This window comes from Thamnophis sirtalis, unplaced genomic scaffold (genome assembly GCF_051295495.1).
Source record: "Thamnophis sirtalis isolate CommonGarterSnake01/CBP01778 unplaced genomic scaffold, rThaSir2_p1.2 scaffold_7, whole genome shotgun sequence".
Lineage (NCBI taxonomy): Eukaryota > Metazoa > Chordata > Lepidosauria > Squamata > Natricidae > Thamnophis > Thamnophis sirtalis.
In genome coordinates this window covers 39,593,216-39,618,434 of record NW_028261387.1, presented here as the reverse complement: position 1 = coordinate 39,618,434, position 25,219 = coordinate 39,593,216, and the positions used below count along the sequence as shown (strand labels likewise).

Here is a 25,219-nt window from a genome sequence, read left to right as displayed (position 1 = left end):
CCATGTTTGGTCAAGCTATTTTATTACCTGATATGTAACTTACATCTGAGAAAGTAATTATCCTATAAAGAGTCATAGTTCAGTGGCAAACCATTTGCTTCTACAATGTCTCAGTTCAATCCTTGCATTTATACAAAGGTGGTGTGGAAAATCTAAAACATTACTACAATCAACCAAACAAAAGTGGTAAACCAGCTAGACTGGTGGGTTGATCCCATAAAAGGCAGCACCTTAGGTCTCTAATCCACAGGAAATATGGCCTTGGGCTTTCTTCAAAACAAACTGCTTGCTGAAACTTTAAGATTAAGAGAGGTGCTTTTTTCAATCATTCTAGAATGTTATTAAGAAAACAGACAGTGAGAAAATGGTGCTTGATTCTGGGAGAGAAGAGGCAGAAATGACAGAATTAGTATGATAATCACTGATCCACTAGATTAGGAAAGCATGGGCTGGGCTCAGAGATTACCCTAACCCAAAATGGAATCCATTCAATATAATCTGTTTTTACAGATTAGAAAGCTGCCTGAATCCAGTTGATTGTGATTTATTCAATAAACTCAGGTAACATCCTAGCTTAATGTGTCATACGGATACAGCCACTAGTAAATATACATATAGTTCCTCAGGCCGGGGCCTGTCTTACCATAAACCAGAATTTAAGCCTGTTCCTATAATGTGGTGGATGAGTTTTGTCTAGGAAGATTCAGGTTCAAATCCACTGGATTATAAATTTTGGGGTGGGCATTCAGTCAACGCTATTTCTCAGAGTTATGGAGAGAAAATTAGGGGAGAATCTCAGGTAAATCATCTTTTTGTTCTTTCAAAAACAAACAAACCCCAGACATTAAGGCAATAAATAACACATTTTTCCTGGACAAGTTGAAGTTTTGCCATCTATCTTGCTGTTTTAACCACCAGAGGTGTTTGCTTTTCATTTTCTACTGTATTTATAATTTTAAAAAATAAGCAACTGAATCGTGGACAGCCTCCTTACCCAATAAATGCCTTTCCTTTCCAGCCTTTGAACCAAAGCCTTGATGCAGGAACCAAGTTTTTGGAGTTTGGGGAAGAAACCAGAGTCAGGTAGTGCATTCCAGGCATTTACAAATCTGTTACTGAAGTAGTATTTTCTGCAGTCGAGTTTGGAGCGGTTTACCTTAGGTTTGTATCTATTGTGTGCTTATGTATTGTAGTTGAAGCTGAAGTAGTCATTGACAGGTAGAACACTGTAGCAGATAATTTTATGTACTACTTTAGCTCAGACTGAATGTGGCATAGTTCTAAATTGTCTAAACCCAAAATTTCAAGTCTGGTGGCATAAAGGATTCTATTGCAAGCAGAGAAGTGGAAGACTCTTCTGATGAAATATCTCTGGAGTCGTTCAGTTGTATTAATATCTGATATGCAGTGCAGGTTCCAGACAGATGAGCTGTATTCAAGAATTGGTCTAGCTAATGTTTTGTACGCTCTGGTTAGCAGTACAATATTGCCAGAGAAGAAGCTCAGCAAGATTAGGTTAACAACTCTTAATGCCTTTTTGGCAATGTTGTTACAGTGGGCTCTGGCACTTAGATCATTAGATATGAGTACTCCAAGGTCCTTTTTGCCCACTTTTTGATGGGCAAAAAGTACGAAACAGACAAAATAAGCAGATCTTAATGGGTTGGTGGTTCGAAACTCCCCGGCGGGCAAAAAGAACAAGAACCCCGGCGCTCACGGGCTAACTGCGGTATAATCCCACGCCGCGGACTCGCAAAATCACGACCGCCCTGATTTAAGTTCCGCCGATAGAGGATGATTTACGGTAGAGCAGCCGGAATTGAGGCAGCGGAGGAAGCAGGAAGCTTCTGACCGCCGTAGCGCTTTCGCCGGCTGCGACAAGGAAGGAGAGGCGAGGACCGGTGGAGCGGCTGCCGCAGTTCCCGCCCACCCCGTCGAGACAGGCGGGATGGGTCCCTCGACTGACAGCGAGTCTCCGCACCTGCTGCTGGGCCGGCTGCGCTTCCTGAACGAGGCGACCGGCTGCCTGATCCGGGCGGAGCCGCTGCCCGCCGCTTTGGGCTACGTGCCCCGCGAAGTGCAGTACAAGCTCTGCAAGGATCCCAGCGCCCAGGGACCCGCCTCGGCCTCGGGACGGAGCCTGCTGTCTGTGTGGGAGAGCCCAAGCAAAGCTGCGGCCGGTGCGGGTCCCGGCATCAGGAAAGGTCCGGGCAGGGCCACCATCGAACTGCGCAAAGGGTCGTGCATTCGAGCCAGCGGCGAGGAATACTGCAACGGGCACGGGCTCTGGGTGAAGTTCACCAGGGTGAGGGACAAGGCGGGGCTCTCTTTCTCTCTCTCGAGCGCGGCCTTTGGACCTGGAGGCTAATCCGAAGAAACGGAGTGAAACCCTGGCGGGCCAAAACCGTTTCGATCCCGCGTTAGTTCCGAGTAGATCCAAATAGATCCTGATCAGGATATTTCTCTAGTTCACCATCTTATTCACTGTATTTCATTGACTCTGAAATTTGTACAGGCATATTTATTATCACAAAAATACAAGCTGAGTTTACATAAGAATAGAATAGAATAACAGAGTTGGAAGGGACCTTGGAGGTCTTCTACTCCAACACCACCACTCCCCCCCATGCAGGAAACCCTATACCGTTTCAGACAAATGGTTATGCAACATCTTCTAAAAAACTTCCAGTGTTGGGGCATTCACAACTTCTGGAGGCAAGCTGTTCCACTGATTAATTGTTCTAACTGTCAGGAAATTTCTCCTCAGTTCTAAGTTGCTTCTCTCCTTGATTAATTTCCACCTATTGCTTCTTGTTCTGCCATCAGGTGCTTTGAAGAATGGTTTGACTCCCTCTTCTTTGTGGGATATTGGAACACTATAATGCTATATGTCTCTTCTAGGCCTTTTCATTAAACTAGGCATACCCAGTTCCTGCAACCATTCTTCATATGTTTTAGCCTCCAGTCCCCTAATCGTCTTTGTTGCTCTTCTCTGCACTCTTTCTAGAGTCTCCACATACATCATAGTGACCAAAACTGAATGTAGTATTCCAAGTGTGGCCTTACCAAGGCATTATAAAGTGGTATTAACACATAAGGATTTAATTGGAGCTGCACAAACAGTGCAAAGATCTTGCATATTTAAATTCTATATATTTGTACTATAGTAATGAAGCCTCTTTTTTATCAACTTAGACTTTACTGCTCATGTAACTTTGTGTTCTAACCATATAGGAGCAACTTCAGGAATACAAGACTGGTTGTGACCTGGAGGAAGGCTGGATTCTTATGTGTAAGCATGCAGATAGTGGAGACAGGCTGGTACCAGTGGAATCTATGGAGAGGATTCAGAGGCAGCAACAGCTCTTTGGGATGGATTTTAAACCAGTGATCAGGTACAGAATCTCACTTCTGCTTGGTTGGCTTTGGAGGACTCATGGAGGATACTGCAAATGTGAATGTAAGCAATATATGTTATTTGTCCATGAATCTCTTGGTTGTCAGCATTCTCAGAAGAAAATGTGTGGCACAAAAAGAAGATTCTGGAGAGAGGCTATTTTTTTTCTTAATCATGTAGGTATGCCCATTTTTAAAATAACATTTGCCGAATGCTAGTTAGTGAATCATTTGTCTTTAAAAATTGTTTCACATTTGTTGATTAATTATGGATCTGATAAATTTGTATAACAGCAAAGATTGTATAACAAAATGGATTAGAAATGTAATGTTGTTACACCTTCCACAAATGGCTACATATTCGTCCATATTGATTTGTTCTCATAACTTTTTCTTAGAACTTTTCCTAGAAGCCAATCAGTTTCTCTAACCTGGAGTTGATGTTTATAATTTTTTTGCATTTTTTTTATTCCAGATGGGAACAGGTGGTAGATTTAACATATTCCTTGCATCTTGGAACAAAGCCAAAAATCATGGAGCCAGATGTGGCTGCTGTAGAAAGACTCCGGTAATTTTATTTTATTTGGTGTGGGTGGGTACTGGTTGCTTGGGTTAGTCAGTGCCATTACTTTGCGAATAGCGATTTGACCTACGGAGTTGAGTTAGGCTTTGGCATCCACCACCAATGGAAACAGTTCTTTGGTATAAAGCTGACTGAAGTAACACACTGGAAGATGTATTATGGAATGAGGAAATGAAAAACATGACTAAGAATGGAGGAATAAATAGATTACTGTTTTTGACTATCCCCCCCTCAATGCTCCTTCTGTGCTACTGACTACCATCACTGCTTTCTAGGTTTGTGCCACCCACATGGAGCTATGAATGTGATGAAGATCTGGTACATTTCCTTTATGACCACATTGGCAAGGAGGATGAGAATCTGGGTAGTATCAAGCAGTACGTGGACAGCATCGATGTCTCCTCTTACACGGTATAATATGAGCAGATTGGATCTCTTTGTAGGGGAAACTCTTCCTCAGAGTATCATCTGTAACTTCTTGTCAAGGATTATGAATTTGTAGTTGATAAGCAAAATCTAAAGGTTGTCTATAAATATCGTTCTTGCAACTTTCACAGTTGATGATGAAGGATGAGAGGCATTGTCTGCTTACCCCGCTCAGCTCAGCATAAAAGTACCATCTATTTTAGTTTTAGAATAACCATTATTCTTTAGACTGGTCCTCTTCAGTAATGCTGGACTTCTATTATTTTTAGCCAGTGTGGCCATGTTAGCAGAAAATAACACTGCAATCCAGCACTTTCACATTTCATTTGCTTGTCTCTGAATTTTGAACTATCTTTTTAGTCTTTGTAAAGGATTAGAAAGATAGAACTATGATAACCTCAGGGGTAATCTACTCCACAAACATCTCATCTTGTTCAGTGCAGATGCTACTAGAACATTTTTGTCTGACATCTTTCCCTGGGCATCTTTGCTTTGTACACACTGAAAGTTCCTGCTAAGCTGCACCATGTATCTACCTCCTTCTGTTTTAACCAATTGGATCTTGTCCTCTGGAATAAGAAAAACTAAGTCCACCTCTTATTTGTATCTCTATATACGCACACCATTCTTCTGAGAGCTTTCTCTCCAGAACTTTAGACCTTTCTGAACTTACTCCAATTTGTTGCCTATAGTACTCCAAATGGGGTCTGAACAGGGCAATAAATGCAGTACTTCATTGAAATGCTTCTCAAGTGAAGCATATTCATCATCGTGTCTGTATGAATAAGTAGGGCTGGTTCAAATGTCAGCCTGTGCTAATGTACTGCTCTGCTTCCCTAGGAAGAATTCAATGTTTCATACTTGACCGACAACCATGAGGACACCTACTGGGAGAGTGATGGATCCCAAGGCCAACACTGGGTCCGTCTCAACATGAAGAAAGGAACCATAATAAAGTTAGTAATTAAATCCACTCCTCCCTTTCCTAGCTTTTTCTCTGTAAAGCAAGATTTTCTCCTCTGTCATTAGCTACAAAGTGATTTAGGATCAGTCTTTGGGAACAGATTGCAAATTAGAGATAGCTGCTCTAATTTATTTGGCCTTCCTGAAAAACAATTATTCTTTCATTCAGTTTTCTGTATTCCTTTGAATGTATATCAAGATGGATTTAGAAATGTAATTTGTATGTCTGACCATGATTTGTGCCTAGGCATTCTTCTTTCAGAAAAACAAAATTGAGAAATGCTTAACAATGGAAAATGTCTCAATTTTCTTTCACAATAAATGTGCTAGGGTTTTCAAATGCTTCCACTATAAATGTACGGCTAAGACACTATATTAGACTGTATCAGAAAATGTACAGTTCTACAATCCCATTTCCTTTTTATGTCAGGGATAGATTAACACTTTTTCTTCTTTAGTGGCTTTTTCTATTAACAATGACCTGAAGTTCAGATTGACACAAAGTGAATCACAGAAATATGAAGGATATACCCCCTCTTCTTAATTCAGAATATACTTATTTTTTCCAATCCTTTCTGAAGAATATTTGAAAAAAATCCAAATATAATATTTCAGAAAAAGACTGAATCTGATTGAACTGTTTTAAGGTGGGCAGTTCTCTCTTCCTTTTCCATCATATTTTCTCTGATTTAAAAATTGCAGGAGAGGTTTGCAAGAATGGATACCAAGAGCGTTTTCATGTTTCCAAACATCTACAGTGGTAGCTTGTAAGCATGCCAAACAATCCTTTATTGACAGGGATTCTAATAACAGAAAGTTTCAAGCAGGAATTTTTTGTTTAAAAAATGCTCCTTGTGAGTTTCCAGCCTTCACAGAACTTTCGTGCTTGTGAAAGTTTTCCTAATACTCCTTTGCTTTGTCTCACATTTGTTGTTTCAATTCTTTTTATCAGGAAACTCTTTTTGACCGTGGATACAACAGATGAGAATTTCATGCCAAAAAGGGTGGCTGTGTATGGTGGCGAGGGTGATAATCTGAAGAAACTGAGTGATGTCGGCATTGATGAGTGAGTCACGGCCATGAGGGGAGATGGCGGCTAATTGAATGAAGTCATCCTCCTAAATTTTATTCAAATGGTTTAACAGTTGTCCAAAACTTGTCATTTCCTGTGATACCGGAAGGAGATGGAAAGAATAGAAAATGAAGAGTATTATCTTGATCAAATGCTGCTGCAAAGCAAGGAATTAATGGTCCAGTTGCCACTGGTGAAGTGCTAGTGGTTCATATATTTGGTTGTTGATATTGGGGTCAATCAAGAAGTGGTGTAGTGGTTAGAATGCAATACTGCAGGCTACTTCTGCTAACTGCTGGTTGCCTGCAATTTGGCACTCTGATGCAGTATGTAAGTCTAAATGCTATTGCTATTGCTATTGCTATCATATCTCAGGGAATTAAGGCCGGAAACAACATTATGAATAAGCCCACAGATCATTACTATCTTGATGCTTTTATTAGCCTGACTGGAATTAACAGAGTAAGAAACAAGAACTCCATCTCTTTTGCTTTGGACTGATCTATTGTCAGGTTGTGTAGAGAGAATAGAAATTCTTTGTTTGGCAATCTGCTCACAGAGATAGCAACCAGCCAGTTTTGGCCAATTTGCTGGTATGTAATTCCTTGTTGCCTAAGGCCTAGCATACAAATCAAAGTAGAGGACTGTGTTATTAATATCAACATAATTATAGAAAGAAACATTGCAAAGGTAATCCTTGCTTATCAACTGCCTCATTTAGCAATGAGCTACAAAGGTATGACAAGAAATAGCTTTGCAATTAATCTTTACATTTATGATTTTCAATGTTTTGTGGCCACATGATCACATGCTTAATGAGTGGTCCCTGACAAGCAGAGTTAATGGAGAATGCAGCAATAAAATGGCAAGTCTCAGTCACACGGCATCAGTTTACAACTGTCATTTAACGATTGAATAGGAAGTGATGTCATGAACCTGATATATTCACGTGATTTTCAGTTTAGTGACTGCAGTACTTAGTAATGGAGTTGCCAGGGCTAATTGTGGTTGCTATGTAAGGACTATCTATAGTTATATTTATGCAAAACACTAGGCAGTGTTATCTATAATAATAGCTATAGGCAAGCTTCTGTATGTTCTATCTGACACCACTGTTTTAGGAATCAAATTTCCATCATCTATCCCCCCACAATCCTAACCCTAAACCCCGCCCCATCTAATGGAGTTTAATAGATCAATTTGCGCAATTGAGAGTCTTTGGGTCCCAGTTCCCATTCACAACCCAATGTAACTTGTCCCCAGTTTTCAGATACCATGTTTCCCCGAAAATAAGACAGGGTCTTATTTTCTTTTAACCCTCCCAAAAATCACTTGGCCTTATTATTTTTGAGGTGCAGGAGGCGGCGAGTGTGGTCACCTAATGGCTGCTGCTATCTTGCAATATTTTCAGGGAGGGCTTATTTGGGGGGGGGGGGTTATTTTAGCACATGTGCTCAAAAGCCTGATTGGTCTTATTATCCGGGGAAGGAAACAGGGTACATAAAATTAAAGGTTTGCCAGAGGAGAAGGTTATATATGCAAGATGAAACAGATGGGTTTTATTTTTGTTTTTTTTTGTCCCTAGGAGCTACATCGGGGACGTGTGTGTGTTGGAAGACATGACTACTCACTTGCCTGTTATTGAAGTCCGCATTGTGGAATGCAGAGGTGTGTGGGTGTCAATATGAGGATGACATTTTTAATCTTTGGGAGGATCATTTGGTAATTCTGAAACTCTAATTTGGGATTTTTTTACACCTGTATGCAAGTACAAAGAGCCAAATGTAACAGTTTCTTTATCACACCTCCCAAGACATCAGTTAGGGGCTCTGTGCTTGAGGAAAACAGCAAAGCCCATTATTAGCAAATAAACTGCCGGGGGGGGGGGAGGGGGGATGATGATGATGATGAAAATGATGATGATGCAGGGATAGACAGACAGACAGATACATATTATAGTTTTAAAAAGAACATAAAAACTATACACATTTATACCGAATTAAAAAAAACAATGAAAGAAAAAAGAGATGAAAGAAAAAAGACAAAAAAACATTTTTACTTTCTTTTTAGAGTCCTCAACAATTTATTCTGTTTATAACAGTACATCCTTTAGTGTCCATCTGAAAGAACTAGATTTTCTTTTATAAACCAGATTTAACAATTATGGTTTGCAAAAACCTCTCTTGGTAAAATCTCTAATTTGGAAAATTTTGTTGCCAAGTCTCTTGAAATCCAAATCATGTCTATTCTTGAAAAAAAGACCTGCATCCTTTTGAAAAACAAAGCTATTTTCTTGGAGGTATTATTTTTCTGCTCCATATTTTTCCCCCCGTAGTAATTTCTTATCTATTTATACAGAGGAATTATTTATTTATTTAAATCATTTGCTTGCTGCCTATGGTCCTTTCCTTTTATGCAGATGATGGGATTGATGTCCGGCTCCGGGGCATAAAGATCAAATCTTCTCGGCAACGAGAATTGGGGCTCAATGCAGACATGTTTCAACCAGCCAACCTAGTGAGGTATCCACGACTGGAAGGGAGAGACCCCGATGTCCTATATTGGCGTGCTGTGATCCTGCAGAGGTATGGAAGTGCTAGTTAGGAATGCCAATAAAGAAGTTCTAATGAGCCACATTTCCACAACTGTGGATGGGTATAAGAAAATATGTGAGAGGCCTCTGCAAGCAGTTGATTTAATTAAAAGAGCATCAAGATATTTTTTTATCACTATCCCACCCTAGGTGTGTATCAATTTTCTTCTAGTGTAATACCATGTTTCTCCAAAAATAAAACAGGGTCTTATTTTCTTTTGACCCCCAAAATAAATGCTTGTCCTTATTTTCAGGAAGATCTTCTTATTTTTTAGGTATAGGAGGCCCGTTAACCTCGGCTCGCAGATCAGCTGATCCAGAGAGGGCTGGAAATTCTGCTTCTGGCACATTCTTGCCAGCCCTAACATTGCTGGGCCTGCCGCTCTTTTTGTGGCCGCCTCTAAGAGAAGGGTGCAGTTGCTAGGGTTTGCAGGAGTGGCCTCTGCAAGGTCATTCTGCATGGATGGAAGGTGCATGTGGGCTGCGTGGGGTATGTCCGCCCCCTTCCCCCAGGAATTGGCAGGGACTGGCTGTGCCTGCGTTTAAATATTTTTGGGGAGGGCTTATTTTAGCGCATACGCTCAAAAGCCCGATTGGACTTATTGTCCAGGGAGGTCTTATTTTCGGGAAAACAGGGTAGTATGTGGAGAAAACCTTGGGAGACTGGACAAAGATAAACTGCCTAGGAAATGGTCAGAGAAGAGATAGCATAGCCTACAGCTGCATAGTGGGCAGGTCAGAAGGCTCTTTGGACCCTCTCTAGTGTCTCAGGCTGTAAAGGAGGTTGGGGGGAGAAGGATTGCACTTTGAGACTTGCTAGACTGGTGTCAGCCTTACTAGGCACAGGAAACAGGAAACATGACCAGATGAACCAAGTCTACTTTATTATATAGTTTCATTTAAGTCTCAAAGTATCATTCTGCCCCTGTCTCCTTTGCAGGTGGAAAAATTAGGGAGGGTTTCTTCTAAATCTCTTTTCCACATACCATTACACCTAGGAATACTGTATCTCTTTGATTGCACTGCTTATTTGAGTGCTTACTTCCATAAACCAGCAAGCATCTCATTCTTCTACTAGTCTTTCCTAGTATTATGACCATGTGAATTCTCTTAGTTTTCATTGCTATTCTTCATTTCATGGTCATGCCCCCAACAGTTTTATTTATAAAGGCTCAGATAATTTGTTTGGGTAGGAGGTACATTTTAGAAATAAACAAATAATGCTCAGTGGGGGAGGGATGCATAGAAAAAAATTAGGAGGAAAAGAGTTCTATCTTGAGCACCTAGTGGACAGATGGAATATAAATCTAATCATAATATTGTTTTATTTACATGATTATATGGAATCATGCCATGTAACGGAGTGCGCTCCCGTTACTTGTCCCAGCTTCTGCCAACCTAGCAGTTAGAAAGCATGTAAAAATGCAAGTAGAAAAATAGGAACCACCTTTGGTGGGAAAGTAACAGCGTTCCATGCGCCTTCGGCATTTAGTCATGCCGACCACAGAGAAGTCTTTGGAAAGCGCTGACTCTTCAGCTTTGAAACGAAGATGAGCAGCGCCCCCTAGATTTGGGAATGACTAGCACGTATATGCAAGTGTACTGTACATCATTTAGATATTTTTCCACATTTTGGGTGCTGTTTCTTTTTGTTGCTATAGATTTATCAAGATCTTGGACAGTGTGCTTCATCATCTTGTACCAGCCTGGGACTATACACTCAGCACCTTCAATGAACTAAAGGTGAGGTGACTAAACATCCTACTAATGGGTCAATATCAGTTTTTTTTCCTTCTCCAATCAGTGCAGTAATGGTGACCATTTTGTAGTAGCCCAACCTACCTTTCCTTGGGAGAACTGAAGCAGTTGAATAAATGTCTCTGCTCCAACCTAACTAGATAATCGAACAGGCTGACACTGCCATCCTGTTTTATGAAGGTGAGTTGAAAATGATGTAGCAGAGAAGATGTAAGGATGTTCTTGCTGGGGAACTCTTCTTCAATCATTATATAAGCAAGCCAAGCATTTTAAAAAGGATGGCTCTCTAACTTCACTTTAACAAGAATGGGCACGTTGTATTTTCTTTTCATGTTCAAGTTCATTTTTCAAGCTTCAGACAAAGTTTTCTATTTATCATTCTAATGAGATCCTTTTAAATCTGAATTTAAATTATTACGGCAACTTAAAACTCAATGGAATAATTGAATTTTAATTCTTTGTCCTCTGGTATCCGCAGGTAGTCCTCATTTAACAAGCCCTCATTTAACAAATATGAACAGCAGCTTTTTATACAAGATTGCTCATAAATCTTTAATAAATTAACAGTGATTCAAATTTTTAAATGAAAGATGAGAATGGGTCTGTTCATTAAATACACATTTTCCTATATCAGAGTGTTTCTGATAGGAAAAAGAAATAAGTTATCAGTATATCAAGAATACTTGGGTGGTGATTATGATGATAGAACCCAACTGGCTGGAAAAGTGAGGCATTAGATATTGGGGTATTGCCCTCTTTGAACCAATTCTTATCCCTTGACAGCATATCAAACAGTTTCTGTTGCTGTCCAAGCGACGCACAATGCTAATCAGCCAGTGCCTCAAAGACTCTGAAACCAGCAAGCCCAACTTCATGCCACGTCTCTATATCAATCGGCGCCTGGCCATGGAGCATCGCGACAATCCTGCCCTTGACCCTACCTGTAAAAACACTGTCTTCACCCAGGTAAGGGGAAACACATATAATAGCATGCCATTCTCCCACTATGGGATCCTCCAGATGTGTTGGGACAATAATTTCCAAAATGGCTGTCTGATATTCTGGGAGGTATGGAACTTAGCATCTAAAGAATACCAAAGTAGGAAAGATTGCACTAATATTATTCAGGAGCAGTCATTTCCTTCAGTACTTCAGAGTGCTTATTTACGCTATGATTTTGATGTAATGAATGAAATGCTGCTGATGTCTATATCACAGCTAACAAGCAACTATGGTGCAGCCTTTTTAAGATTGGGAAGCATCACTTCCCAATCTTCTGTTATAAACTGATCCTTCAGTTTATAACATAACTTTTACAGGAATTTTTCATGTGTCATGTATGTGTGATGCCAGTAAACAATTGAATTTTAATTCTTTGTCCTCTATGACGAATCCGCAGCACTCAGGTTGTGGCCCACTACCGAGCCTTGGTCTATTTGCAACCGGGCCACATGAGCGGCAGACTGGTGCACATGTGCACATGCATGCACAGCTAAACTTGCACAAGTGGCTAACCGGTGTGCATGCACACATGCGCAGCTCAACATGAGCAAGTTTAGCTGCATGCACATGAGCATGTGCACCGGCATAGTGTGCTGCTCACGCTATGTGCTGGCCCACTGCTCATGCGAGCCAGTTCTCTCCCTCCCCCACTGGGTCGCCAAGCCACAAAAGCTGGGGATCGCTGCTCTATGACAGGGGTCCCCCACCCCCAGGCCACAGACTGATACTGGTCTGTGGCCTGTTAGGAACTGGGTTGCACAGCTGGAGATGAGCATCACGCGAGCAAGCAAAACCATCCCCCCTCCCTGGTCCGTGGAAAAATTGTCTTCCACTAAACTAGTTAAGTGGTGGGTGAGCAAGCAAACCAAAACCATCCTCCCCCAGTCCGTGGAAAAATTACCTTCCATGAAACTGGTGCCCTGTATCAAAAAGGAACTGCTACTCTATGGTATCCACAGGTGATCTTCATTTAACAACCTCTCGTTCAGTGACCATCCAAACTTAACGATGGCACTGAATGACTGATAGCTATGACCAGTCCTTGTGCTTATGGCCATCACAGTCCCTCCACACTCACATGATTGTAATTTGGGTGCTTGGTGCTCAACTCATGATTGTGACAGCATGATGCTCCAAGGTCACATATTCACCATGTGCATCTTTCTTTCCTGGCATCTTACAAGCAAAGTTAATGGGGAAGTAAGCAGGAGGTTGAAAATGGCAACCACATGATGTCCTCATTTGACACCCAGGGTGATTTGCTTAAGGATGGCACAGCAGGGAGTGCTGGAATTTCCATTGCCAAGTTGTGTGGATACATGACTCATGTTTCACAACTCTGTGTCCTAGTGACGGAAACTCCAGTTCCAATTGCCATTGTTAAGTGAGGACTACTTCCTCTGATCAAAATAATTCATTTTCTTTGAGCTTTTATCTAATAACCTCCACCCCCCACCCCACCCCCCGGGAATTGTGGTTGATGAGGTGTCAGGTTAACATTTTTCTCTTTGGCCTAGTTCTAGTCTTCTATCAATGAGCTATAGTGGTTTCCTTCATTTTATTGTTAGCATCACTTGAGAAATTGGCCCACAAGATTGTAATTTTCCCAAGACCAGCCAATAAACTAGGAGTTGCAGTTTGAGTTGTCTCACATAGGGGTCCGGCCATATCATCACACAGGCTGTTTCATTTTATTTGCTGTGGCTCTACTTAACCAGAAAGGCATCCCAGGAAAGTAATTTTTGGTGTCCTGAGTACCATTTCCCTCCCAGTTTCCTGCGGAATTAAAATGCACTCAGAGGCTTCAGGGGCAGGATATTTTTGCTTTGCCATCTATAAGTACCATTGTGAAGTTTTATTTTCTTCCACTGTTAAAGCTTTAGCTGCCCTTTCTGCTCTTTCTAGGTATATGAAGGCCTGAAACCTTCTGACAAGTATGAGAAGCCACTGGATTATAGGTGTGTGATCCTTGAACCATTTGCCTTTCTTCCTTGCCCTTTTCTATTTCAAGTTTTTGGGAATCTGAAATTTAAAGGCCTGGATGACAACTATCGTAGGATTTGCAAATAAACCAAAAGTTCATTCTTCAAGGAAAGGGATCCTGGGTGCTCTCTGAGTCTGGTTGTTTTCTTCCACACTTCTTATTACCCAAGCTAGGTAACATCATTGCCATTGTTTTTGGATTGCACCCAGTGTGCCTATTGTTATGTACCTTTGCTTACTTTTGCCACTTTCATTCTATTTTTATCACAGGTTAATATAATCTTCATCATAATTGGCTCTAATATTTTGATTAATGGCTAGCCCACTTGATAGCTCTGATTTTTATTTTATCCCAGGTGGCCATTGCGGTATGATCAATGGTGGGAATGTAAATTCATTGCTGAGGGCATCATTGACCAGGGTAAGTTTGAAACTCTGCATAGACCCAAATGATGCCTTGCTTAAATTTAGCCTTTAGTGCTCTGCATTGTTCAATAAAAGGCGAATAAAAGCACGTTTCATGGCTTTGTGTTTCAGTTTTGAGGAAATGGAATTAAAATGGCCACATAAAGGTCTAAATAACCTTTTTCATTTTATTTTGTTCCTTGCTCCCAATTCGTGCTATTTTATTGTGCCCACCATTATCACAATGGTACCTGCAGATATTATTGATTTTGATAATTTGTAATTGAGCATTTGGATTTTCTGTGGACCATGTTTGGATGATAGGCATGACATAATCCAGGTTATAGGATTTCAGACGTGGAAATTTGGCTGTTGCAACAGCCAGAAAAATAACTATTGTGTAGTTGTATTTTTAGGAATATCATATTTTATTGTTAGAACAATAGTCCTGCAAAGATCTGACCATATAAGAGTAGATTAAGCAAGTCATTGATTATTCCCACCCCCGCTCCCTGGATGTAATCTCCCCACAAAAAAAATAGACTTTCTAAAGTGATGGGAGTGGGAAGATCAGAAATCCAGTGAAAGTTGATGTTTGGCAAAAATGTAAAATGGGCTCCCCTTTATTTTTCTTTGTTTGTTTTCTTTCTTTCAGGTGGTGGTTTCCGGGACAGCATTGCTGATATGTCTGAAGAGTTGTGTCCTAGTTCATCTGAGACGCCTGTTCCACTGCCTTTTTTTGTCCGCACATCCAATCAGGTGCCATTCTTTGCTCAAACCAAAAATAGATCAAGTCTTTCAGGTTTAAAAGCTACCTAAGAAGAAAATAGAGTGTCAGGGGCATTAATGGCAAAGAAACAACACTCAGTTTTCTGGATCCTTTCCTGATGCCATTGAATTACAATAATAATACAATAGCAGAGTTGGAAGGGACTTTGGAGGTCTTCTAGTCCAACCCCCTGCCTAGGCAGGAAACCCTATACAATTTCAGACAAATGGCTATCCAGCATCTTCTTAAAGACTTCCAATGTTGGGGCATTCACAACTTCTGGAGGCAAGCTGTTCCACTGATTGATTGTTCTAACTGTCAGGAAATTTCTCCTCAGTTCTAAGTTGCTTCTCTCCTTGATCAGTCTCCACCCATTGCTTCTTGTTCTGCCCTCAGGTGCCTTGGAGAATAATTTGATTCCCTCTTCTTTGTGGCAATCCCTGAGATATTGGAACACTGCCATCATGTCTCCCCTAGTCCTTCTTTTCATTAAATTAGACATACCCAGTTCCTGCAACCGTTATTCATATGTTTTAGCCTCCAGTCCCCTAATCATCTTTGTTGCTCTTCTCTGCACTCTTTCTAGAGTCTCCACATCTTTTCTACATCGTGGTGACCAAAACTGAATGCAGTATTCCAAATGTGGCCTTACCAAGGCATTATAAAGTGGTATTAACACTTCATGTGATCTTGATTCTATCCCTCCGTTTATGTAGCCTAGAACTGTGTTGGCTTTTTTGGCTGCTGCTGCACACTGCTGGCTCATATTTAAATGGTTGTCCACTAGGACTCCAAGATCTCTCTCACTGTTACTACTATTGAGCAAGGTACCACCTATACTGTACCTGTGCATTTCATTTTTCTTGCCTAAATGTAGAACCTTACTTTTTTCACCATTGAATTTCATTTTGTTAGATAGTGCCCAATGTTCAAGTTTGTCAAGATCCTTCTGTATCTTAAGCCTATCTTCTGGAGTATTGGCTGCCATCTTGGTGTCATCTGCAAATTTGATGAGTTCCCCATTTATCCCCTCATTCAGATCATTGATGAAGATGTTGAAGTGTACTGGGCCTAAAACAGAGCATTGGGGTACTCCACTACATACCTCCCTCCATGTAGATGCAGTTCCATTGAGGACTGCACATTGAGTGCGGTTGGTCAGCCAGTTACGAATCCATCTGGTGGTGATGCTATCTAACCCACATTTTTCTACTTTGTCTAGTAGTAGGTTATGGTCTACCTTATCAATGCCTTGCTGAAATCCAAGTAAATTATATCGACGGCATTCCTCTGGTCCACTAATTTTGTCACTTTGTCAAAGAATGCAATAAGATTAGTATGGCATGATCTGTTTTTGACAAACCCATGTTGGCTTTTGGCTATTACTTTGTTTACTTCTAGGTGTTTGCTAATTCGTTGCTTGATTATCTTTTCCAGAATTTTCCCTGGTATTGAGGTCAGGCTGATAGGTCTATGGTTTCCTGGATCTATTTTTTTCCCCTTTTTTGAAGATGGAAATCACACACGCTCTTTCCAATCCTCTGGCAGTTCCCCGGTGCTCCAGGATCTCTGAAAGATATAGTTCAGTGGTTCTGAGATCTCGTCTGCCAGTTCCTTCAGAACCCTGGGGTGTAATCCATCCGGTCCTGGTGATTTGAACTCGTCTAGGGTAGACAGGTGCACACTTACCATTTTCTTCCCTATTTCAACTTGTGTTCCTAATCTGATTTTATGGTGCTCTTTTTGATAGGTTGGATGTTTTTTCCCTTTGTGTAAAGACAGATGCAAACAGTGAGTTAAATAGTTCTGCTTTCTCCCTATTGCTTGTCACCTTCTTGCCATTTTCTCCCAGCAATGGACCAATTGTTTCCTTAACTTTTTTTCTTGTTTTTAACATGTTGGAAGAAGCTTTTTTTGTTATTTTTTACTTTTGTGGCAAGCCTTTCTTCATTGTGAGCCTTAGCTTTCCTCACTTCATCTTTACAGGCTCGGACTATTTGCGGATATTCTGCCTTAGTTATGTCCCCCTCTTTCCACTTTTTATATTTATCCTTTTTGTCTTTCAATTTGTCAGAGTTCTCTATGCAGCCATGCTGGTTTCTTTTGGGTACTGTTATTTTTCTTCTTCATTGCTATTGTGCTAAACTGGGCTTTTATAATCTCATTTTTCAAAATTTCCCAAACTTCTTGAGTTGTTTTCCCCTTGAGGATTCTCATCCATGGAATCCTTCCCATACTCTCTCTAAGTTTATTGAAATTAGCTCTCTTAAAGTCCAATACTCTAGCTTGACTTTGTTCTACTACTTGTTTTTGCATAATATTGAATTCCAGTATTGCATGATTGCTTGCCCCCAAGGTTCCTGTAGCTTCAACACCTTCTATCATTTCCTCTCTGTTAGTGAGAATTAAGTCCAATATGGCCGATCCCCTTGTTCCCTTCTCTACCTTTTGGGAAACAAAGTTGTCTGCTAGGTTTGTTAGGAACCTGTTGGATCTTCCACTTGGTGCAGAGTTTGTTTCCCAGTTGATGTCAGGGTAGTTAAAATCCCCCATTACTATTGTCGTGTGCTTCCTACATACCTGAGTTAGCTGACTAGCAAAAAGTTCATCTACTTCCTCTGCTTGGTTGGGTGGCCTGTAGTATAGACCTATGGCAATGTTGTTTTCCCCCCCTTTAATATTGACCCAAATGCATTCAAGATAGTTCTCATCATTGTTGTGCTCTATTTCTGTAGAGATGTAGTTATTTCGTATATATAGTGCAACTCCACCTCTTCTTTTATTTGGTCTATTTCTTTTAAATAATTTAAATCCTTCTGGCTCTATGTTCCAATTGTGGATTTCATCCCACCGAGTTTCTGTAATGACAACAATATCATATCTGCCCTCATTTACTTGAATTTCTAATTCACCCTGTTTATTCCTCATACTCTGTGCTTTGGTGTATAGACATTTGAGTCCATTCTAATTGACCCTGTGTTTACTGTCTATATAACCTGTGTTATGCCTGACTGCCCCTATTGTCTTGCCACTTGTGTGATTTGTGCACATGGTATGGCACTCACTATTAAATGCTTGGTTTTGCTTGACAGCAGGACTGATAATCTTACCCGCACAAACATCTATGTTACATGCACTGATAACCCTATGAATTTTAGATTGGTGGGGACAGAAATGTTCTGTATCAATTAATTCTCTGTCCCCGCTGTTCAGTTTAAATTTTATCCAGAAAATCTGTGAATTTAATGCCAAGTAACTCAGTCCCTTTCTTGGATGGGTGCAAACCATCTCTTTTGTACAGTTTTTCATTGGACCAGCTGCAGGGATCATGACTAATAAAACCAAAACTTTCCCTTTTACACCACTCCTTTAGTCACACATTAAACTCTGCCATACGCTGGCCCTTCCCTTTTTGTTCCTTATATACTGGTATAACCTCTGAGAAGATAAGCCTACAACCTATACTACTAAGTTCATACCCCAAGCTCTGGAAATCATTCTGCACAGAAAATACATCTTTTTGGGACAGATCATTTGTGCCAAGATGTATAATAGCATCAACATCACAGTCCTTACTTGCATTCTTGACTATCTTAAGAATACGCCTCTTTTCTCTGCTGGCAGTAGCAGCTGGCAGACACCTGACCTCTTTCGAAACCTTCATATCCTTTCCTAAATTTACATCCCTTACGACTGAATCACCAACCAGAAGGTGACTTCTCTTTTTGGATACCTTGCTCTTCTTGTGCAACTAATGTGTGATACCTGATTCACACTTTTGCCTTTCCGAAGTAAGTTCTTCGTTTTGGACCACGGTCCCCTGCTTATTTGAGTCATCATTATCACAACTACCTTGACCTGTCACTTTAGTGTCCCCATTAAGGTCAGCAAGGGCGCTATATCTGTTATGCTGGGACACAGCAAAAGTATTTATGGTTCACAGCTCTCATCCTGCCAGATCCCACAGTTGTCCAGACTGCTCTTCTCTTGCGGGATCTTTGCGGTAGAGGGGGCTGATAGAGTGGCATCTCCATAGAGTGGAATGGCCGAATTGGGCACCTAATTTCTGCTTGGAGAGCACAGATTAGAGATTCAAGATAGGTAATGTGTCTATGTAATCTAGTAATTTGTTTACAAAGGGCACAGTATCCAAATTTGAAAAGAGTACTGTGAAAGACAGGTGCAAAACAACTATTACATTGAACTAAGACGGTCATTTTGAAATAAAACCACAGTCTCAAGCGCATTAACCCAGAATGTATTATTGCTATTTTTGGTTTATAGATATATGATTCACGTGCCGTTAGGCCACTACCATAGTCCTATGGATCTCTTTCACTCCCCTCTCGCAGCCAGGAGCTCCACCCTCCAGCTTCAGGAAAGTTCAAATGAAATGAGACTGTTTTACTCTATTGTAGTCCTATGGATCTCTTTCACTCCCCTCTCGCAGCCAGGAGCTCCACCCTCCAGCCTCAGGAAAATTCGATTAAGTGTTTCAGAGCTGTATTTTATCTGTTACACCTGCTTGTTCTTTTCAGTGTGTTAAAAGTGCTTCAGATCAAGGTTTGTTTGTTTTTTAAATTTCTTGTGTCCAGGTTAAGGCACTAACATGTGCCAGAAAAAGTTGCAGTGCCTCTGTTGGCCTTTGGTGGATTATGTATTGCTAGGTGCTATGGTGTTGAATTGGGAGTTCTTGTATGGAGTTATGCTGATATAATTACACTGTTACTTAGTTGATTGTTTTAAATAAGATATTTGTCATTTTAGGGCAGTGGAACTGGAGAGGCCCGAGACATGTATGTCCCAAACCCATCCTGTAAGGAATTCCTCAAATATGAATGGATTGGGCAAATAATGGGTGCAGCTCTACGCGGCAAAGAATTTCTGGTTAGTATCCAATATTGACTAATTTTTCCTTGACACCAGAAGCCATATTTCTTCATTCTCAAGTAACTTCATACTTTCTGTAGACATATGTTTTCTGAGCATGTGCTCTGTCCTTCATTTATGTAATCATTTAAAAGAATGAAAAATTATCACTCTTTTGTGTCCAATATACTATAGGAACAAAAATGGGGAATGTTAGATGTTTCCATGTCTTTACAAATTGTTAACCTGCAAGTCTACTCCCCTTATGTCACGGAACGTGGGGGATATTGAAAAAATGTCATTCCAGAAAGAACAACTATCTATTCCTTGAAGTTGAATGTTTCATTCTTATTTGTTGATCTCGTTGAGGCATATGTTCCCTTTTCTCTGGGATTCCTTTATTTATGTTTATGGCTATTCCTTTTCATAGATGCATTTGGTTTGTTAATTCAAAAACTTTGTTTCTTTTTTAATTTAGAATTTTGCAATAGCCTAGGGTTAAGTGTAAGTTGTCTCTTTTTCACATCAAACAATTATCAAACATTTTCTATCTGAAACTGTAAATCAGCACAGCAAAGAACTAACCAACAACCCTCTTTTCTATAGAGCCTATATTCTCATCAGACATTTGAGATAACTTGGGACAATAGTTCCTATTTCGCTGTCACAAATTTAAGTGTTTTTACAAATAGATGCATTGGCAATAAAGCACCTTCTACCTGACCATTGAACATAGTATGCAGTTAGGAAGGGGAAATGCTAAACTATAAATGTTTATAGTGGGTCCTTCTCAGTACAAATTATCCTTCTCTTTAATGGAGGACAGTTGACCCAATTCTGGACATAAACGTCTGTAATATACAAATAGTAAGTTCCTTAGCCCTAGCATCTACAGCCCTTCCAAAAAACCTGACTATGGTGCCAAAGAACTCTATTTTATTATAAGGTTACAGTGACAAAATTTTGCAAGTTTCAAAGTGCTTTTTCCTCCCTTTATTCTCAGAATTATTCCTACTGCCCATTTCATTGCCTAATATTATGGTATTCTGTTGAATTAATGCCTTAAATTGGAGACAATATTCTGTTTTATTCTTATGTATATACATTTATTAATTTTATTTTTTAAATACCACTTTAATAAAAAGTTCAAGGCAGCTGACAAAAAGAAATGCACTTAAAATAATTTCAAGATACTGAAAAACACTGAAACCTATCACAACAGAAACAAAGCAGCCATATTTGAAATAAAAGAGTATCTTCGCTCTATTTTTGAAGAATTTGTTTGGATGTAGAGAGACCCAAATGTTTGCAACTACCCTTAAAATTCTGCTTATCTTCTTCTTTTCTGTTCAAGGTCCTTGCCTTGCCTGGCTTTGTTTGGAAGCAACTGACAGGTGAAGAAGTGAGTTGGAATAAGGATTTCCCTGCTATTGACTCAATGCTGGTAAGTCATGAGTAGTAGTGTTTCTGTTTCAGGGTTAAAAACTGATGTATAGGCTTCTCTCCATTTACTTGCTGTTGGGGACTAGAAATATGGAACAATACATAATTGAGCTGGTGGCTTGAGCTTGTTTTTTTTTTTTTAATAGTCATTGAGAAGGAGGGCTAGAACATCCTTACACCTTAGTTTTTGTAGTGGAGATAACCTAGAAATATTGTAACATCTGTCAAAACCATCAAATGTATCTCTTAAGAATAATAATTTTTTGTCCTTTTGAAAACACTTTGACCCTACGTTACTACACCACATAATGACGGCTTCAATTTAATCAGAATCCCAGCGATTGCTTTTTAATTTTCTTGGTTTCTTTCCATGCTCTCAGGTAAAACTTCTGGAGATGATGGAAGGAATGGACAAGGAGACCTTTGAATTCAAGTTTGGAAATGAGTTGACCTATACCACCGTACTGAGTGACCAGCGCATGGTAGAACTTATTCCTGGTGGCATTCGCACTGTAGTACACTATGAGGATCGGCTAGAGTTCATCCATCTGGTACAGAAAGCACGGCTGAATGAGAGTAAGGAACAGGTAATTCATTGTGGCATTTTAGTAGTATAATCATTGCTTTTTTCCCTATAGTTTATCATCGGTCTGCATCAACATGTTTTAGGAGCTGTTGGACAATATTTAAGCGAATTGATTATTAGCACTAGCACTTACTGCTTCACGGTGCTTTACAGCCCTCTCTAAGCGGTTTACAGAGTCAGCCTATGGCCCCCAACAATCTGGGTCCTCATTTTACCCACCTCGGAAGGGTGGAAGGCTGAGTCATTCTTGAGCCTGGTGAGATTCGATCTGCCAAACTGCTGGCAGCCCGTGATCAGCAGAAGTAGCCTGCAGTATTGCACTCTCGTGACCCGTCAAAAGCGCGAACGTCATAAGCGCGCCGACAACACCGCGGCGCTAAAACCGCGATTTCAAAAGCGCGCCGACAACAGCGCGCCGACAACAGCGCGCCGACAGAAGCGCAATTTCATTTAAGGTAAGATTTACAGTTAGGTTTAGGGTTAGGTTGAGGGTTAGGTTGAGGGTTACGTTACAGCGCGCTTCTGTCGGCGCGCTTTTGTCGGCGCGCTTTTGTCGGCGCGCTTTAGGGCTAATTAGTCGCTCATTCATTGCGCGGTTTTGTCACCGCGCTTTAGACACCGCGGTTTAGTCAGGCGCGCTTCTGTTGTGCGCGCATTTGTGGTGGAACCTTGCACTCTAACCACTGTGCCACTGCAGCTTTGTCTCCCAATTCCAAAATCCATTTAATATGTAGTCTTCTAATAGAGAACATGTCAGATATTAAACTGATAAGAACAGATATTACACAGATGTTACAGAGGTAATATTGAAGAAAATTTAAGAGAAAACCATACATTCTCATGGATTTGTCAGAAAACAGTTGTGTGTTTTTGTAAGACCTTTTTTCCTACATATCTTTTTTTTGATCTTACATATTTTTTCTTACTTCTTTTTCCTAATCTTCTCCCAGATTGCAGCAATGCAGGCTGGACTTCTGAAGGTAGTTCCTCAGGCTGTCTTGGATCTCCTCACTTGGCAGGAACTGGAGAAGAAGGTCTGTGGTGACCCAGAAGTTACAGTTGAGGCCTTGAAGAAACTCAGTATGTTATCTCTGATACTTGGACTTGCTGTTGTATATTAGAATGCTCTCATCTTGAGGAATATATTGTACATGTTCTTCATTGTACCTACTGTTCGCTCCACATGCAGTTGCTAGTTAGTACAGAATCCCAGCACAATTACTTTATTTAAAAAGTGTGTGGTGAGTTTGAGCTAATTTAGTAAAATCTTTTGCTTCTCAACTAATGAATACTTCTTCCTCTCTAACCAGCTGGATCTTGGTATGTAATTGGCATTACTGTTTCTGCACTGTTTGTTTTTATCTTCTCACAGCTCGCTTTGAGGATTTTGAACCATCAGACACCAGAATTCAGTACTTTTGGGAGGCCTTGAACAACTTTACTAATGGTGAGCAGGATAAACAAATGTTCACTGTTGTGTAATAGTGGATATAAGGGATTTTCTGCCATTTATTAAATGTTTGCAGAGTCAAGCATATTTTAAGAAACTTTTCCCATTGATAAGTGCCATAGACTCTCCTGCAGAACCCATTGTTGAGAACTGAACTTGCTGTAAACATTTTTCTTTTCTTTAAAAAAAACCCATTATTTCAGATAACGAGGGGAGAAGTGGTGTCAGACTAAGTAAATTATAGCAGAAGAGAGAAGGTGAAAAGTTATCACAACTTCTAGCATGTACTGTATGTGGTTACAAGTTACATTTTGACTCATTGAATAAAAAGTAATTCCTGCTTTCCAAGGCCAGCATCTTGAGACCATGTTGAGGGAGGTATATTATGGAGAGGGACGTGATGAACTGATGAAAGCCATGTACTTTTCTCCTTAGAGGATCGTAGTCGCTTTCTGAGATTTGTTACGGGGAGAAGCAGACTTCCAGCTCGAATTTACATCTATCCTGATAAATTGGGGTGAGTCCTGCTTCTCTCTTTGGGAGAGAAGACTGATTTCTGGTCCTTTGCAGTTTTATTATCTGGTAGATTCTTCTGACTTACCTTATTTTCTTCTGTCTTATGGCCAAGCTCGGAGACCACTGATGCCCTCCCTGAATCATCCACCTGCTCCAGCACGCTCTTTTTGCCCAACTATGCCTCGTAAGTCCTGCTCTAGAAACCTTTTTTATGGTAGAGCAGAGGTGAGGAATAATGGCCTCTTTATGATTTGCGGATTTCAACTCCAAGAATTATGCTGGCTCGGAAATTCCAGGAGTTGAAATCCACAAGTCCTAAAGGGGCCATCGTTCCCCACCACTGTGAGACAGAGACACAAGAAAGACAATTTGGGGGAGATTATATAATAGCAGAACAGAAAGGACTGTTCCATGCTGACCAGGGAAGTGATATTTACAGTAGATAATGAGAAGACAGTTATAGAGTGGAAGAACTAGAGAAATGTAAGAAAGAAAGTATTTATCTATAACACAACACAGGCAAACCGGGAGTCTATGATAGCAAGGTAATTTTCATTGAACAATTATAGACAGGTAAGCCAGAGATGTACTGGGAATTTTCAGGATACCTAGAAATGTTAACCTTTTTTTTAATTTCTAGTGCCAAAGTTTGTGAAGAAAAATTGCGTTATGCAGCTTATAATTGTGTGGCTATTGATACGGACATGAGTCCATGGGAAGACTGAAACCTGGAAGGATGATGGTCTTGCTGACGGTGGTCTGATTTTTGTCCTTGCTACCTGGAAGAAGCTCTTGCACTCTGTTCATCCTGACCCCCCTTCCACAAAGTGTATATGGGTGTACATATCTAGAAAATAAAATATCAGATTATGTTAACATGCTGCTTTTCAAGAGAGGCTTGAGCAAAGGCTTCTTGCTAGTGAAAAGCTAGATAAGATTTGTGATTCAATAATTTAGTAATGCTACTTTTCCTTCTCTGAGAAAATACTAAAAATAAAGTAAAATACTGCTTTGTAGTAGGAGTCTTACATTTTTGGAATCAGGCATATTTTGTGACACAGTTCCCTGCTGAAGTCTTTTTACATTTTTATTTGTGTTTCTTCCTTAGACTGCAGTTGTATTGACACGTATCTCAGAGTAAACTTAATGGAACTCAGTAGGGTTTATTTTTTGACTATATATTTGGACCAAAAAATGTGTGAATTACACATAAAAGATATACTTCCCTGCCCCTAATTCATCCAGTGATTATATTTCAGAGTCTCTTTTGCAGCAGACAAGATATTATTTCCATCTACCTGCCGTTTTTATGCAAAACCACAAATGTATCTCTGCTTCCCTTCTTTTTTGCCTGACCTCTTATTCTGACACTTGTACCTTAATGATTTTTCTTTCAATAGCTGCA

At 40.2% G+C, this 25,219-nt stretch overlaps 2 protein-coding genes and 1 pseudogene across 2 annotated transcripts in view; 1 reads left to right on the top strand and 2 right to left on the bottom strand.

Moving 5' to 3' along the window:
- UROD (uroporphyrinogen decarboxylase) overlaps positions 1–1,883 on the bottom strand; it is a 37,520-nt gene extending 35,637 nt beyond the window's left edge. Inside the window, exon 1 of the mRNA XM_087719762.1 lies at positions 995–1,883. Coding sequence (XP_087575888.1) covers positions 995–1,101 — 107 coding nt within the window. The 5' untranslated portion in view covers positions 1,102–1,883. The remainder of the gene's footprint in view (positions 1–994) is intronic.
- On the top strand, positions 1,860–24,830 carry HECTD3 (HECT domain E3 ubiquitin protein ligase 3). The gene is made up of 21 exons (XM_014066305.2): positions 1,860–2,305; positions 3,235–3,395; positions 3,872–3,964; positions 4,255–4,390; positions 5,246–5,361; positions 6,321–6,434; positions 8,026–8,108; positions 8,860–9,025; positions 10,695–10,776; positions 11,575–11,757; positions 13,699–13,751; positions 14,133–14,197; positions 14,837–14,940; positions 19,718–19,837; positions 21,174–21,263; positions 21,643–21,849; positions 22,799–22,928; positions 23,221–23,295; positions 23,734–23,815; positions 23,927–23,998; positions 24,455–24,830. Exons 1-21 carry the CDS (start codon positions 1,949–1,951, stop codon positions 24,537–24,539), a joined length of 2,574 nt encoding a protein of 857 aa, XP_013921780.1. The 5' UTR covers positions 1,860–1,948; the 3' UTR covers positions 24,540–24,830.
- On the bottom strand, positions 22,547–22,652 carry LOC148044618 (U2 spliceosomal RNA; annotated as a pseudogene).
- Positions 24,831–25,219: the final 389 nt, after the last annotated feature.

What these genes read in the sequence shown, in the direction of transcription:
- HECTD3 (XM_014066305.2), top strand. Translation starts at nt 1,949, where the DNA reads ATGGGTCCCTCGACTGACAGCGAGTCTCCGCACCTGCTGCTGGGCCGG. An exon ending in TCTGGGTGAAGTTCACCAGG is followed by an intron (nt 2,306 to 3,234) that starts GTGAGGGACAAG and finishes CTAACCATATAG; the next exon opens with GAGCAACTTCAGGAATACAA. An exon ending in CGTGCTGTGATCCTGCAGAG is followed by an intron (nt 9,026 to 10,694) that starts GTATGGAAGTGC and finishes TTGTTGCTATAG; the next exon opens with ATTTATCAAGATCTTGGACA.